The sequence below is a fragment of the Ictidomys tridecemlineatus genome, chromosome 9, assembly GCF_052094955.1.
Source record: "Ictidomys tridecemlineatus isolate mIctTri1 chromosome 9, mIctTri1.hap1, whole genome shotgun sequence".
In the NCBI taxonomy this organism is placed as follows: domain Eukaryota; kingdom Metazoa; phylum Chordata; class Mammalia; order Rodentia; family Sciuridae; genus Ictidomys; species Ictidomys tridecemlineatus.
Window position 1 is genome coordinate 30,834,460 of NC_135485.1, and position 12,668 is coordinate 30,847,127.

Below are 12,668 nucleotides of genomic sequence, written 5' to 3' on the forward strand. Positions count from 1 at the left end.
GCTCCTCTCACCAGCATTTCCCTGTTGCTCCCATAAAGGGTATAATCTGGAGGGTTTTCCTGTCTATTTAATAGGAAAATAGGATATCCACTGTAGCAGACTCATATCATTGAGTCTAATACTTCTTCCACTGTCTACTATGGCCATCTGGCATCCTGCCTTATTCAATGTGAGCTATTGTGTATTAGTTTTCTATTTCTGCTTAAGAAATTACTACAAACTAGCCAGGTGTGGTGGTGCACGGCTGTAATTTCAGTGACTCAGGAAGTTGAGGTAGGAGGATCACAAGTTCAAAGCCAACCTCAGCAACTTAGCTAGGTCCTGTCTCAAAGCAAGAAATAAAAAGGGCTGGGGATATGGCTCAGTGGTTAAGTACCCTTAGGTTCAATCCTGATACCAAAATAATAATAATAATAATAATAACAACAACAACAATAATAATGATGTATAATAATAATAGTAATAATAATAATTATTATTATGATTACCACAAACTTAGTGGCTAAAAGCAATTATTAATTAGCTCATGATCCTGGAGGCCAGATGACTGTCATGTCATAACTGAGTTCTCTGGTCAGAATATCAGCCAGGCTGAAGTGTCTGGAGAACAGCCCATTCAAAGTCCATTCTGGTTGTGGGACTAAGGTTCTCACTTCCCTGCTGGCTGTCAGCCCAAGACTGCTCTCAGCTCCAAGGCTGCCTTCACTCCCTGTCATGAAGCTCCCTCCATCTTCATGTCAGCACAGGTGTTTCCTATCAAACTTGGGTTTTGAATCTTTGAGATATTCCATCTGACCTCTAGATTGGCTTTCAGTGGCTCATATGATTAGATCAGGTCCCCCCCAGATAATATTCATATCTTGGAGACCTTAAGTACATCTGCAAAATCCATTTTGTCATATGTATTAATTTCCTAGGTTTTGAAACCCATTACCCCAAACTTGGGGGCTTATAACAACAGAAATTTATTCTTGCACAGTTCTGAAGACCAGAAGTCCTACATGAAGGTGTCGGTAGGGTTAGTTCCTTGTGGGGCCTCTGATGGAGGATGTTCCATTCACACTCCTAGCTTCCACGGTTGCTGGCACTCCTTTGCATTCCTTACCTTGTAGCTGCCTCACTCCACTGTCTGCCTCCATCTCCACGTGTCCTTCGCCCCCTGTGTGTTTCTGTGAACTCTCCTTATAGGAATTCTAGTATCAGATTCGGGATTTATCCAACTCCAGTGTGATCTCCACTAATTTTATCTACAAAGACCTATTCCTAAATAAGGTCACATTCTGAGACTTTGAGTGCACATGAATTTTTGGGGGGACACTATTCAACCCACAACAGCTTACTCTCTGGCCTCCCAACATTGATATTTGTTTCATGCAAAATATACTCACCCCACCTCAACATCTCCAAAACCCATCTCAGCTTCTCCAAAAGTCTATATCCATTCCAGGATCAACTATAAATCCAAATTTTCATCTAAATATCATCAACTCAAAAAAATCCAAAATGCCACCATCTAAATCAGGGATGAGTGAGATTCTGGGTATGATCTAATTTTATTATTCAAAGAAATGGGCTGTAAGCTAGAATTTGGAAACTATTTTGTAGGAGCAGTTTCTGGAAGATAAGTTGATCAATCTTAATTATGGACTATTATTAAGAAAGACAGCATATATGTAGATAAATAATATGTCTTATTAAGAAAATATTTATTGAATACCTAGTATGCACCAGGCATTCTTCTAGGTACTAGTAATGTTATCAGTGAACTAAAATTAACAAAAATCTAAACCTTCATATTTACATTTTGGAGCTAAGTAGGTTGATACGAAATAATTATTTTCATTGAGTATTCTTAACCTATATATGAGTGAATAAACTTTTAAAAATAATTTCTACTTGTGTAGAGAACAAGCATATAGAGGTTGAGTGTCCTTATCCAAAATGCTTAGGACCAGAAGTACTTCAGATTTTGGATCTTTTGGGATTTTGGGATATTTGCATATACAAAGTGAGATATGTTGGTGATGGGCCCAAGTCTAAACACAAAATTCATTTGTTTCATGGGCACCTTATACACGTGGCCTGAAGGTAATTTTATGCAGTATTTTTAGTGTGCTTGTTCACATTAGCTCAGTTATAGAATTTTTTTTTTTTTTTTTAAACCTGTGGCATCATGTTGCACTCAAAAACCTTCAGATTTTGAAGCATACTGGATTTTAGACTTCCAGATCAGGGATGCTCAACCTGTATGAATAGTCTCAGAAACTGCTGGCTGGTTACGAGGTTGGTGAGAGGAACAGCTGGCTCTCTCACTTTCAGAACCTGTAGTTCTTTGATTTCAAATAAGTTCCACTGCCATTTGCCTTCATTTGTTTATTTAGCACCGTCTGTTGTCAGACTCTTTAGCATGTCATCTGAGGTCATGTGTGTCTGCCCCTTGCTAAGCAACCTCTCTCTCATCACTCACCTTATGCCACAGACCCATGGAAATACTTGGTGTGCCCGCGCCTGCATACTCACAGCGCATGTGCTTTTCTTCCTGCTCTTCTTTCTGTCTAGAATCACCTTCTTTACGTTACCGGGAACCTACTTTTTTTCTTCGAGACACAGCTTCAGTATCACTTCCTCTGCCAAGGCTTCACATTTGCCCTCTGCCTGGGCCAGGAAGAACTGGCCTTACTCTCTTCTGTATCTTGTCTCTGTTGGCCCAGCATCCACAGATGGTCTCTTTCAGATTACTGTAAATGGATTCGTTTCCTCAACTAATCTGTAAACTCTTTGAATTAAGGTTTTATTCATGCACTTTTTACCTAATAGGCAAATAATAAATATAAATTTAAAACTGGCTTTAAGTGTCAGGATAGACAAAATTATTGATAAAAAAGTTTCCTGATATTTGAATTCATGTGGATTAAGTGTTAAAATGCTTTGACACAGTAAATACATTTTAATACTAAAAGCATGGAATTAGAAGAATCACCTTTTCATGAACTTACTATTAAGTGAGAAATTAAATATAAAAACCAAAATTTTATTTTAAATTAGTTTTTAATGACATAAAGTCTTTTATTATTACTTTCTTGAACACTCTATAACTCATCCATTAATACCCACAAAGTTATTGGAAGAATAATGTAGTTAAAATGATAGACTACATTATTATAATTGTGCAAAAGTAACTGAAAGAAGGAAGTCCTATTATTTCATATTTTGACATTGTAGAAATATAGGAAGTTTGGAGTTCTCTCTTTGTGACTCCTATACATATTTACCTGTTTTGATAACATATTAGTTGAGTGGTGAAAGAAGTTTTGAGTTAAAAGTTTGTCGTTGGCATAGTTGTTTAAGGATACAGAACTTGGGAAGTATAATGAGTTCTGAGCTAATACGAAATACTAGAGCTTTTTCCTTATGTGTTATTTTGGGAAAAGCTGCTTCAGCACTTTTTCTTGTTTGGAAGTTTTACTTATATCACTGGTAAAACATAATGGAAGAAATTTATTTGCAAAATACTTTTTCCCTCTCTTTGAAAGAAGCCATTCCAGCTGTTTCATGCTTGTTCATTTCTGTTGCAGGCTCAGTCCTCCTGTTCTTCCTTTATGCTCCTTAAAAGAAATACACTTGGCTAAGGATAAGTTTTTCAGAATGGAACAATCTGAAACTACCAATGGTTGTTTTCTTTCTATTTTAACAAGAGAGGTAAGGAGACAAAAACAATCCCAGTCCATGTCATACTTTGGAATTAGGAATGGCAGAGCCTCACAAGAGGAACATAGGAACCTGTGAACATTTTGAAATGCTGTGCTTATATTTCATAAATAACTAAAGGCAAGAAAAAACTTTGTGGCAAGTAATCCCGATACCTTATGTTCTGTGTTTCTTTTTGCCTGCCCTCTATGCCCACCTCTGTAAGCAGTTTGTTAACACATAGGGCATCTTCTGTGACATAAGAAATTAGCTGTGTAATTCTATCAGGTTTATAAATGGGAGAACTGAAGTTAAAAAGAAGTCATCTGCTGAGGTTTATGGCATGTATTAGGCCTAAAATCCATTTATTTTAATATTATATTCTATTTATTTTCACTGAAAACATTGACATATATTTGCCATATGCACAATAGTTACCTTCCACAGTAATAAATGCTTCTTTAATTGTAGCGGGACCCATCTGAGACAGTGTCTGTGAAAGATGTTTTGGCCCGAGCTGCAGCAAAAGGGCTACTGGACGGGATTGAGTTGGGGAAATCATCAAAACGAGAGAAGAAGAGGAAAAAATCAAAAACATCATTGCCCAAACCGTCTGCCAATGATAATAATGGCATCCAAATGAAAATTGCCGAGTTCCTGAATCGAGAAACCAAAACAAGTACTAACAGATCAGAGGCATTAATAACAAAAGCACTTAATCCACAGAAAAATGCATCTCAAGTAGGTGCCACCACACAGACCAGGAAACCTAGCAAGCCTACCATCAATCCTTTGACACCCACATTAACGAAGAACACCTGTCACTGCAAGCCGTGTGAACGGCACACCAACTTCACAAGACCTCGACCAGAAGACAAAATGATTGCTTTGAAACCCATTGAGATCGTTTTGCCTCCAGTAATGTTGCCATTTCAAAGTCCTCAAGGGATCAGATCTCAGGTCCCAAATCAGCATTTTTACTATCGCTGGGTTAGGCCCAAGACTGGTGTGCCTGGCTACCTTCCCACACCATCAGCGTCCAGAAGAGGGGAGAAACCTAAAGAAAACTTACCTTCCTCCCTAGTTAGGCGTCCTCGACCATGGCTTTGACTGCCCCATGTTTTTGACAGGGCCAGAAACAGGCGTTTTTGTTTTTTTTTTTTTCTTCCCAAAGTCTGGTATTTCTCAGAAGGTGAGATATAGCTACACAAGATACTCATCCTTTTGTCACTTAGTATCTTCTAATTGTGATATTACCTTCAGAGAATCAAAACAGGAGAGAGACAATAATGTAGAGGGTAAGCAAGCAGAATTCAGATTGCAGCAGCTCAGTGCTGATCTGTTGGAGAACACCCCGCTGTCGACTCTCAATCACTGTCAGAACTCGGCTCGCTCCTGTTGACTTCCAGTCTGGACTAAAGCTCAGCAGTTTCTCCTGAAGGGAAACATGGTCTCTCTGGAGCAGGCTGCTCTTCACTCACTTTTGAGGGCGTTCAGTTGAAAGCAGGGCCCTCCCACCACCCTTGGAACACCCTGTCAGTGTCTAAGCAGTCCTAGCTGAACTTTTCCAATCACAATCAAGATTGATTTTTTTTTTTTTCTTAAGTACTTGTCTGTTCCTGAAAAAGGGCATGACATGAGTTTTGGTAACATGACTGAGCTTGAGTACTAGTAGGAAGCCCAGGAAGTTCCAGAACGCCATGTGTGCATTGCTTAGGTGTCGATTCAGAGGGTCTTTCGTGGGAAGAGCATCCAGGATCCTGAGTGGATTGAGTGAGCACAATCACCCCTTCCTTCTGCCTGTTTATGCCAAACACGGTTGAAAAAAAGACTGTGAGCAAATTTCCATCAAAACATTCATAATTCTGAGGACAAAACTGTTAAAAAAAAGTGATATCTATTGTCAAAGAATACAAGTGATATCTATTATTGAAGAAACCTATAAAGACTTCTGATTCTATTCAAAGATCAGGTGATACAGCAAAATGTTCAAATTGTTTCAAATGGCACACAGTAATCAAACTTTGGTAAATCATTTCTGATGCACAATTAAAATATATTGTAGCACTGTTATATTAAATGTCAATTCATCTTAAATGTATTATCAATTGCCTGCCAATATTGGTATGATTATCATTTCTGGGTCTACTGATTATTTTTCATGATAGTAACAAAATGTTTAACGTTAAATAGGTTTCAACTATAAATCTTGTTTAAAGTTCATAGACACGTTGATGACATTTGAATTTAAAGTTTTATTTTCAGAATCAGTTGTGTTTAAGTAATTCTGGAATGCTCAATTCAGGTGATACTTCAGTAGAATATTTAGGTCTGTTTCAGCTATGTTATTCTTTTCTCACTTGAAGTGAGGAGAAAAGCAAAATGGTGAATTTCATTTTAGTAGTACTAATTGATTTTTCCTTTAGCTGAAGATTACATTTCATTAGAAATTGTATGTGAAGAAAAGACTTTAAAAATTTTTTCGAAGTTGCAGATGGACAGATGCCTTTGTTTATTTTATGCAGTGCTAAGGATCAAACCCAGTGCCTCACATGTGCTAGGCAAGTGCTCTGCCTGAGCTACAGCCCCAGCTCAAAGACAAGACTTCTTATACTTGAGCCAGACTTATTAGGGGATGTTTCATTATATTACACCCACCCAAATCTAGCTTAGGGGACCCCCATGCCTCTAGGAGGACAGGATAGCCTAATTTTACATTGTTTAGTGAAGAGCTGATATTTCATCCCAAGGATTTAAAATATAAATATATATATATATTTATTTAGTTAGTTGTAGTTGGACACAATACCTTTATTTATTTACGTGGTACTGAGATGGAACCCAGTGCCTTACATGTGCTAGGTGAGCGCTCTGTTGCTGAGCCACACCCCAGCCCCTCCCAGGGATCTTTTATCCTTTTCCTGCTTCACTCCAACTCTAGGCTGCAAATGATTCCATTGTCCAGAAGCACAGGGTCTGAAATTTTTATTTTCAAGTGTATTTTCTGGGTTAACTCTCACTGTTATGAAACAGCTCAGGATATTTTATAACCTCTGCATGTGATTCATGTCACAACTTTGAAGTCACTTATTTTCAGTAGTTCCTAACATGCCTCTTGGTACTAAATTATTTTTCTCTTTAGAAATTTATGGAGATTCTAAATTAAACCATTCATTAATTAAGCTTGCATTTTAATCTGAGAATATTCTAAGCAGGACAGGATCGCTTATTTAAATACTTTGGTAAACAAAACAGGGAAAGAACTTAGGATAAAAGCTACATGAGATAATTGTAGTGAAGAATATGGATCACACTAACATTTTTTGTTTGGTATTTTACTTGCTTGAATGTAAAAGTCTTGCAAAACACTAAAATAATCAGATTATTGGTGTTTAGATATCTCAATAGCAAATGTTGATTTTTACCTGAAACTATTTACTATCATAAAAACCCGGAAACCAAAATGAAAGTTCGTTGAGTTACTGCCCTTGGGAGATGAGGGAGAGAGAGAACACTCTGGGGGGCATGCAAGACCAACAGTAGTGCCTACTTTACCTTTTCCTTGTCCTCTTCTGTGTGTCTGAAAGTTGAACTAGACCAGATTCAGTCGGTTTTTCTAGCTACCTTTTGGATTTTAGTGCCAATACACCTCTCTTCTTCATTCTCTGAGGTTAAGTTCTTCAAGAAAATGAGACAGACTTTGTGCTGAAATACTTTAACCCTAGAACGACTGCTTGCAGAAGACTCGATAGGCTTGTGTGTCCAGAATGGTAGCTGTCTGTCCACTAAACAAGGTCAGGGTAATGACTCAAATTTAGTTACCTTCTCATTCTCCCAGGTGGAAAGATGCAATCACCAGTCAAAGCAGAATCTTACATTACTAATATGATTTCTTAAAAGTTTAATTTGAGGTAATATAAAAATAACATGACTAGTTCAGACACACTAAATTCTAATTTTTGTATATATGACTGAGTTGTCAGATAAATGAGCCAAACATTTTATGCAGCTAAGTTTATTCTCAATACATATTACATTTAAATGTGTAAAAGTGGTCAACAGTAAAAGGGGTAAAAGGAAAAACAAGACATCCTTTCAGGATGAACAGCTGGCGCCGGCTGCCAGGGACTGCTCTTATTGATGGTGGCAGGGAGGATGTTTTCCCTGAAACTGAAATAACTTAAACTGCGATTTACTAGCTGTAAACCCCATGTTAAATGTGTATTAGGGTAAGTCTGGCCAACCAACAGCGCCAGTAGTTTTATTAAATTGTGCTAAAATCAGGCAGGGAAACATTTTCCATGTTGTTCATGAAGTCTTGTGTGAAATGAGTGCGCCATTCAAGAAAAGGAATCATGGCGGCCCCTAGCACATGTGTCCATCTTCCAAGTGTCCATCTTAAACTCACAATATGAATTTTTTTTTTTTAAAAAAAGTAGCAGTGCCAACAGTTTATCACCAAGAACTTGTTTTAATGGAAATGAGTCTAATGTTCCTTCATGCAGTAAGACAGACAAAAAACAATGGTCCTAATTAGCTATTGGTGACCTTATAGCCAGGTGGAAACAAAAGGTGTGTGGACATATGTATATATCTTTAGATGAAATCACACATGTTGTGAAGGTTATAAAAATGAAGCACCATAGGGTGCTTTAGTTTACAAAGTCAAGTTCTTAGTCATAGGCCTGTTGGCTCTTCCCCTTGATGCTGCCAAGGAGCACGCAGAGGAGATGGCAAGACTGCATCTAGCTAGCTGCTTTTAAAAAATAAAAGGAACTTTAAGCATTTTGCCTTCTACATATTCCAATAGAAATGTGACTACAAATCATTACAAAACCAACTTTTAGGCAATGTGTAGTTCACTGAGATTACTTAGACCTGAATACATTGTGACATAATATCCAGTAAAGATAATATATTAACACAACAATGCAGTATATTTCAGTAAAAATAGAATAAATAAAATAAAAATATTTTAAGCTGTATTTAACAGGTTAATTAAAAAAAGATACGACATACAAGGCATAGTGAACATGGCGGCCTGTTTACAGAATCACAGATATAAAGAATGCATAGATAACTGAAGTCTCACTAAGATATCAGGTAAAACACTGGCATCCTTTCACAGACAAATACACACATACTTTCATATATACTTTTTGGCCATGGCAGAAAGTGTCTGAACATACCGTGTAACATAATTAATTTTACAAAATCAATCTGCATTTAATATGCAAAACTACTCTCAAAACAAAATATCTGTAGTAAAGTTTATACAGGCTATCATTCACCTTATTATAGCCTATAATTGCATATATAAATCAGTTTGCTACTTAAAGCTAGCTCAATATTCTTGATCCTGAAAATAAACAAACATATGCCTTAAAAAATGAACAGGGGCTTCTGGTAGAGATTTCCTGTAGAAAAATGGATTACCTGGTTAGTGTTTTGAGGTTTATGACACTAAAATGTTTCACTGTGGAGATGGAGATGTAAGATCATCGTAACTGAATTTGAAAAAGCTTTTCACAGGGCACAGTAACGTTTACTTAATGCAATGATTTCTCATGATGGCTCCGGTTACTTTGGATAGAACAGTATGCAAGTTGGCGAGAAGCTTAATGCATTTCTAAAGTAGCATAGTTTCTGTCATAACATTAGGGTGCCAGCAAACAATTCCAGTCCCTGTGCACCCCCCTCCATGAATTCTGTGAGGAAACAGCAGGCAGAAGGCCTTCTGTTCATTCCATCATGTTTCCTGGTGGCTAAGGGTCTGAGTGAGAAGTAGCTCTACCACAGTAACATCTCTGGAAAATCTCATCAATTTGAAGAGGCTGCACTGAGTGGAGACACCTGTCCTCTACAGCACATTGAGGCACACGGCAGCAAACAGTCCTGGACTGACAGAGGACAATGATTTTATGATTAATTTAATGCCACTAAATAATTCGGACACACATTTCTTTACTTACGGAGAGAATTCTGAGATTGCCTGACAGTGTCCCTATCTGCTCTTTGTTTGTGCCACAGTCATCTGGAAAGGGTCCTCTTGACTGACTGTGCAGAGGGGCACAGCACAGCAAGAGCTGGGAGCTGGGAGGCATGGGTCCTGGATCTGGCTCTCATGCACTTTGGCGAGGTCTTAGGCCAGTTGGTTCAGCCTTTTGGTACTTTGTGTTCTTACTTCTCCAATGTGTTCAGTACCTTTTCTACTTTATAAGGCTCAAATGTGATAAGAATGTGGAAACCATTCTGACAAGAACAAAGCAGTGAAGTATATAAACAAAGCATTACTTTTGAAACTGGATGTTGTCAAAATGTTAATTTTGACACTAGAAGGTAAACAAGACTAATATTGAGATTCATCTTAGCAAAATAAACAATGTCAACAAGAGTTTAAATTGGTATATCTTTATAGCTAAGTTTCTAATCTACATTAAAAAAGCAAGAAAATGCTGTTTGGGGGAAACTGTTAAATAGTCCCATTATTCCTATGTATATTTTGCTCTGATATGAAATTTTTTAAATCTTAAAAGTAAAATGGAAAAAATATAAATTTTAAAATATATCTAGTTGAGTTCAATAAATTCTAATATTAAATACATAAATTCAAGAAAAGGTCCAACTTATGTAGTTTGTTGCCATGGACAATATATGATGGACAGACAGCTTTCTGGACAAAAAGCACTAGAATAAGACTGAGCTAGCTGCGGAATTCTAGCACAACATTTACCTCTTAAGATGTGAAAACTAAAGTGGTGGAGGAGACCTCAAATCATAGTGTATGACAGATATAAATGGCATTTCCTCAACTCCAAGTTGCATATTGGCTGATCATCAAACTAAGGATGAGAGGTTCATGAGGAGTATTTCATCTTATCATTGTGTAGAGAATGGCCATAGTGAACTATAATTCTCTAGCTGCATTGTACAATGTAAGGCAGAAGTTTGAAATATGTCCCACCCAAAATGCATTATGATTTTGTTAATCTCTTTTTGAAAATAATCAGTTTGAAAACCATCTGAAAAGAAAGGCTATTTTTTTTGTTCGATTTTAATTCCTCAAATTTAGTTTTTCATCCATTTTAAAGTTCCACTCTTTTCCAACATCCCACCATCAGCTGGAGACACGACATGGCGTCCATGTGTCACACAGCTCGTCAAGGAAAGCTGCCAGTTGGTTTCTATACGGATGCCAACTGCCAGTTTTGTTAACCAACAGGTCCAATTTTATGAAAAACTAAAACCCCAACTTGTCATCCTATCTTTACAGCAATTCAATGGTATCTGCTATGCAGTGTCTCCATGTTTCCAATGTTGAAAACAGGGCAAAGTGCTGCAGGAACTTGAAGGTTGCTTGTGACAGATCCAGTTGAGAGGACAGTGAGAGAATGCAGGCATCATTCACTCCAAGGACATAGCATTGTTCACTAGGAGGGGCGGGGGTCACATTCTTCTCTGCATGTGCGAAGTCATAATGTTCACAATATTTACAGTAAGAAAAAGACCTTCCTCTGCTCAGGATGTAACTTACTGACAGGAAAAAAAAAAAAAGATTCATGCTTCTTTTCATAGCACAAGATGGTGGCAAGACGAGAGAACATGCCTGTCTTAACACTGCTCGGGTACAGATGAATTCTCTGAAGACAAAGCATCAGCAACGGAATGGAAGGCCGAGATCAGTTCTTTTTTTTTTTTTTTTTAAGCTACTCCATCTTCAGGTAAAGATGACAGTCCTTTAACATATGCAACTAGGGTGTTTCTGTGACAGGACGTTTCTGTTTCAAAGTGTCAATGAGGGATAAGACCCCTCGTTTTACATTGGTTGTGACTCTTCTGGTCATTGAGTCTGCAGGCGGAGGAGGTGGTCGAACTTTCTGTGAAGGTGGCCGGGCTACCAAGCACTTCTGATATCGTAACTGAATAAAACAAAAAAAAAATTTAAGGGAACTAATAATGTATTCTTTCTTCTTGTTTAATATGATTTTCATTTAACACCAATATGTTGACTCCTGAAAGGCAAAGAGGTGGTCCTAAACATAAGTTCAAGAGTTTGTTTTATTCTTAATATGGACGTTTCAAATTCTCCTAAAAGATTCAACGAAGGTATTTTGCCATCCTCTCCTTCCATCTGTTTCCACCTTCTACTTACTCTCCCTGTTAGTAGCTTACAATTAATATGCCTCATAGTCTGCAAGCCAATGAAAACAAAAAGGTTTGGGTCAGAGTGTCAACTACAGCTCCCATCAGAGACAGCATGGGAGAGAGGGTACCATCAGATGTGAGTGCCCCAGTAGTTACTAATTCTCTCTCAGCTTGTTTCTTCAACTGTAAAATGGCCAAAGAGTGGGAACCTTTACAGAGGGGACAATGATTGAATAAGACATATTTATAGGATCTCTAAAATAATAATAAATGTTTGTTCCTGTTCCAATTTCCTACCCTAAAAATAATAGAAAAGAATGATGTAATAAGATTTCAGATGGCCAGGAGTGGTGGCATATGCCAGTAATCCCAGCGACTCAGGAGGCTGAGGCAGGAGGATCACAAGTTCAAAGCCAGCCTCAATAACTTAGTGACGCCTTATCTCAAAATGAAAAATAAATGGGCTGGGGATGTGGCTCAGTGGTTAACCACCTTCCAGAACCCCCTCCAGGTCAAAGGTATATTTTAAGATAAAGGTCAGTCTGCTCTGGTTTCAATCCCTAGTTTAAAAAAAAAAAAAAGTGCAGATTTCAGGATACATTTTATATTCAAGTTTAACTTCCAATGGATTAGGTTTTTTTTTAATCCATTAGCATTGGCACCATGAATAATTTCTATTTTTAAAAAATGGAACAACAAAGCCCCTTGCTTTTGCAGTAATGGAAAAAATAATTCCTTTTTCAAAATTAGATGAAAAGGTTAAATTTATCAAATGTTTCTTGAAAGCCAAGTACTTTAAAATAATTCCAAAGCTGATTTTGAAAATCAACTTAAAT

General features: G+C 37.5%; 2 protein-coding genes across 20 annotated transcripts in view; one reads left to right on the forward strand and one right to left on the reverse strand.

Moving 5' to 3' along the window:
* Nucleotides 1-8,125, forward strand: part of Nsun7 (NOP2/Sun RNA methyltransferase family member 7) — a 36,415-nt gene extending 28,290 nt beyond the window's left edge. For 2 of the 3 annotated variants that reach the window (XM_040292518.2, XM_040292519.2), the window contains exons 10-11: nucleotides 3,576-3,699; nucleotides 4,159-8,125. In XM_040292518.2, the coding sequence (XP_040148452.1) occupies nucleotides 3,576-3,699; nucleotides 4,159-4,797 (763 nt within the window). In that variant the 3' untranslated portion in view covers nucleotides 4,798-8,125. The remainder of the gene's footprint in view (nucleotides 1-3,575; nucleotides 3,700-4,158) is intronic. The other variant, XM_078021237.1, reaches the window with a different exon arrangement.
* Apbb2 (amyloid beta precursor protein binding family B member 2) overlaps nucleotides 7,687-12,668 on the reverse strand; it is a 388,124-nt gene continuing 383,142 nt past the window's right edge. For all 17 annotated transcript variants that reach the window (XM_078021224.1, XM_078021225.1, XM_040292516.2 and 14 more), the window contains one exon: nucleotides 7,687-11,606. In XM_078021224.1, coding sequence (XP_077877350.1) covers nucleotides 11,439-11,606 — 168 coding nt within the window. In that variant the 3' untranslated portion in view covers nucleotides 7,687-11,438. The remainder of the gene's footprint in view (nucleotides 11,607-12,668) is intronic.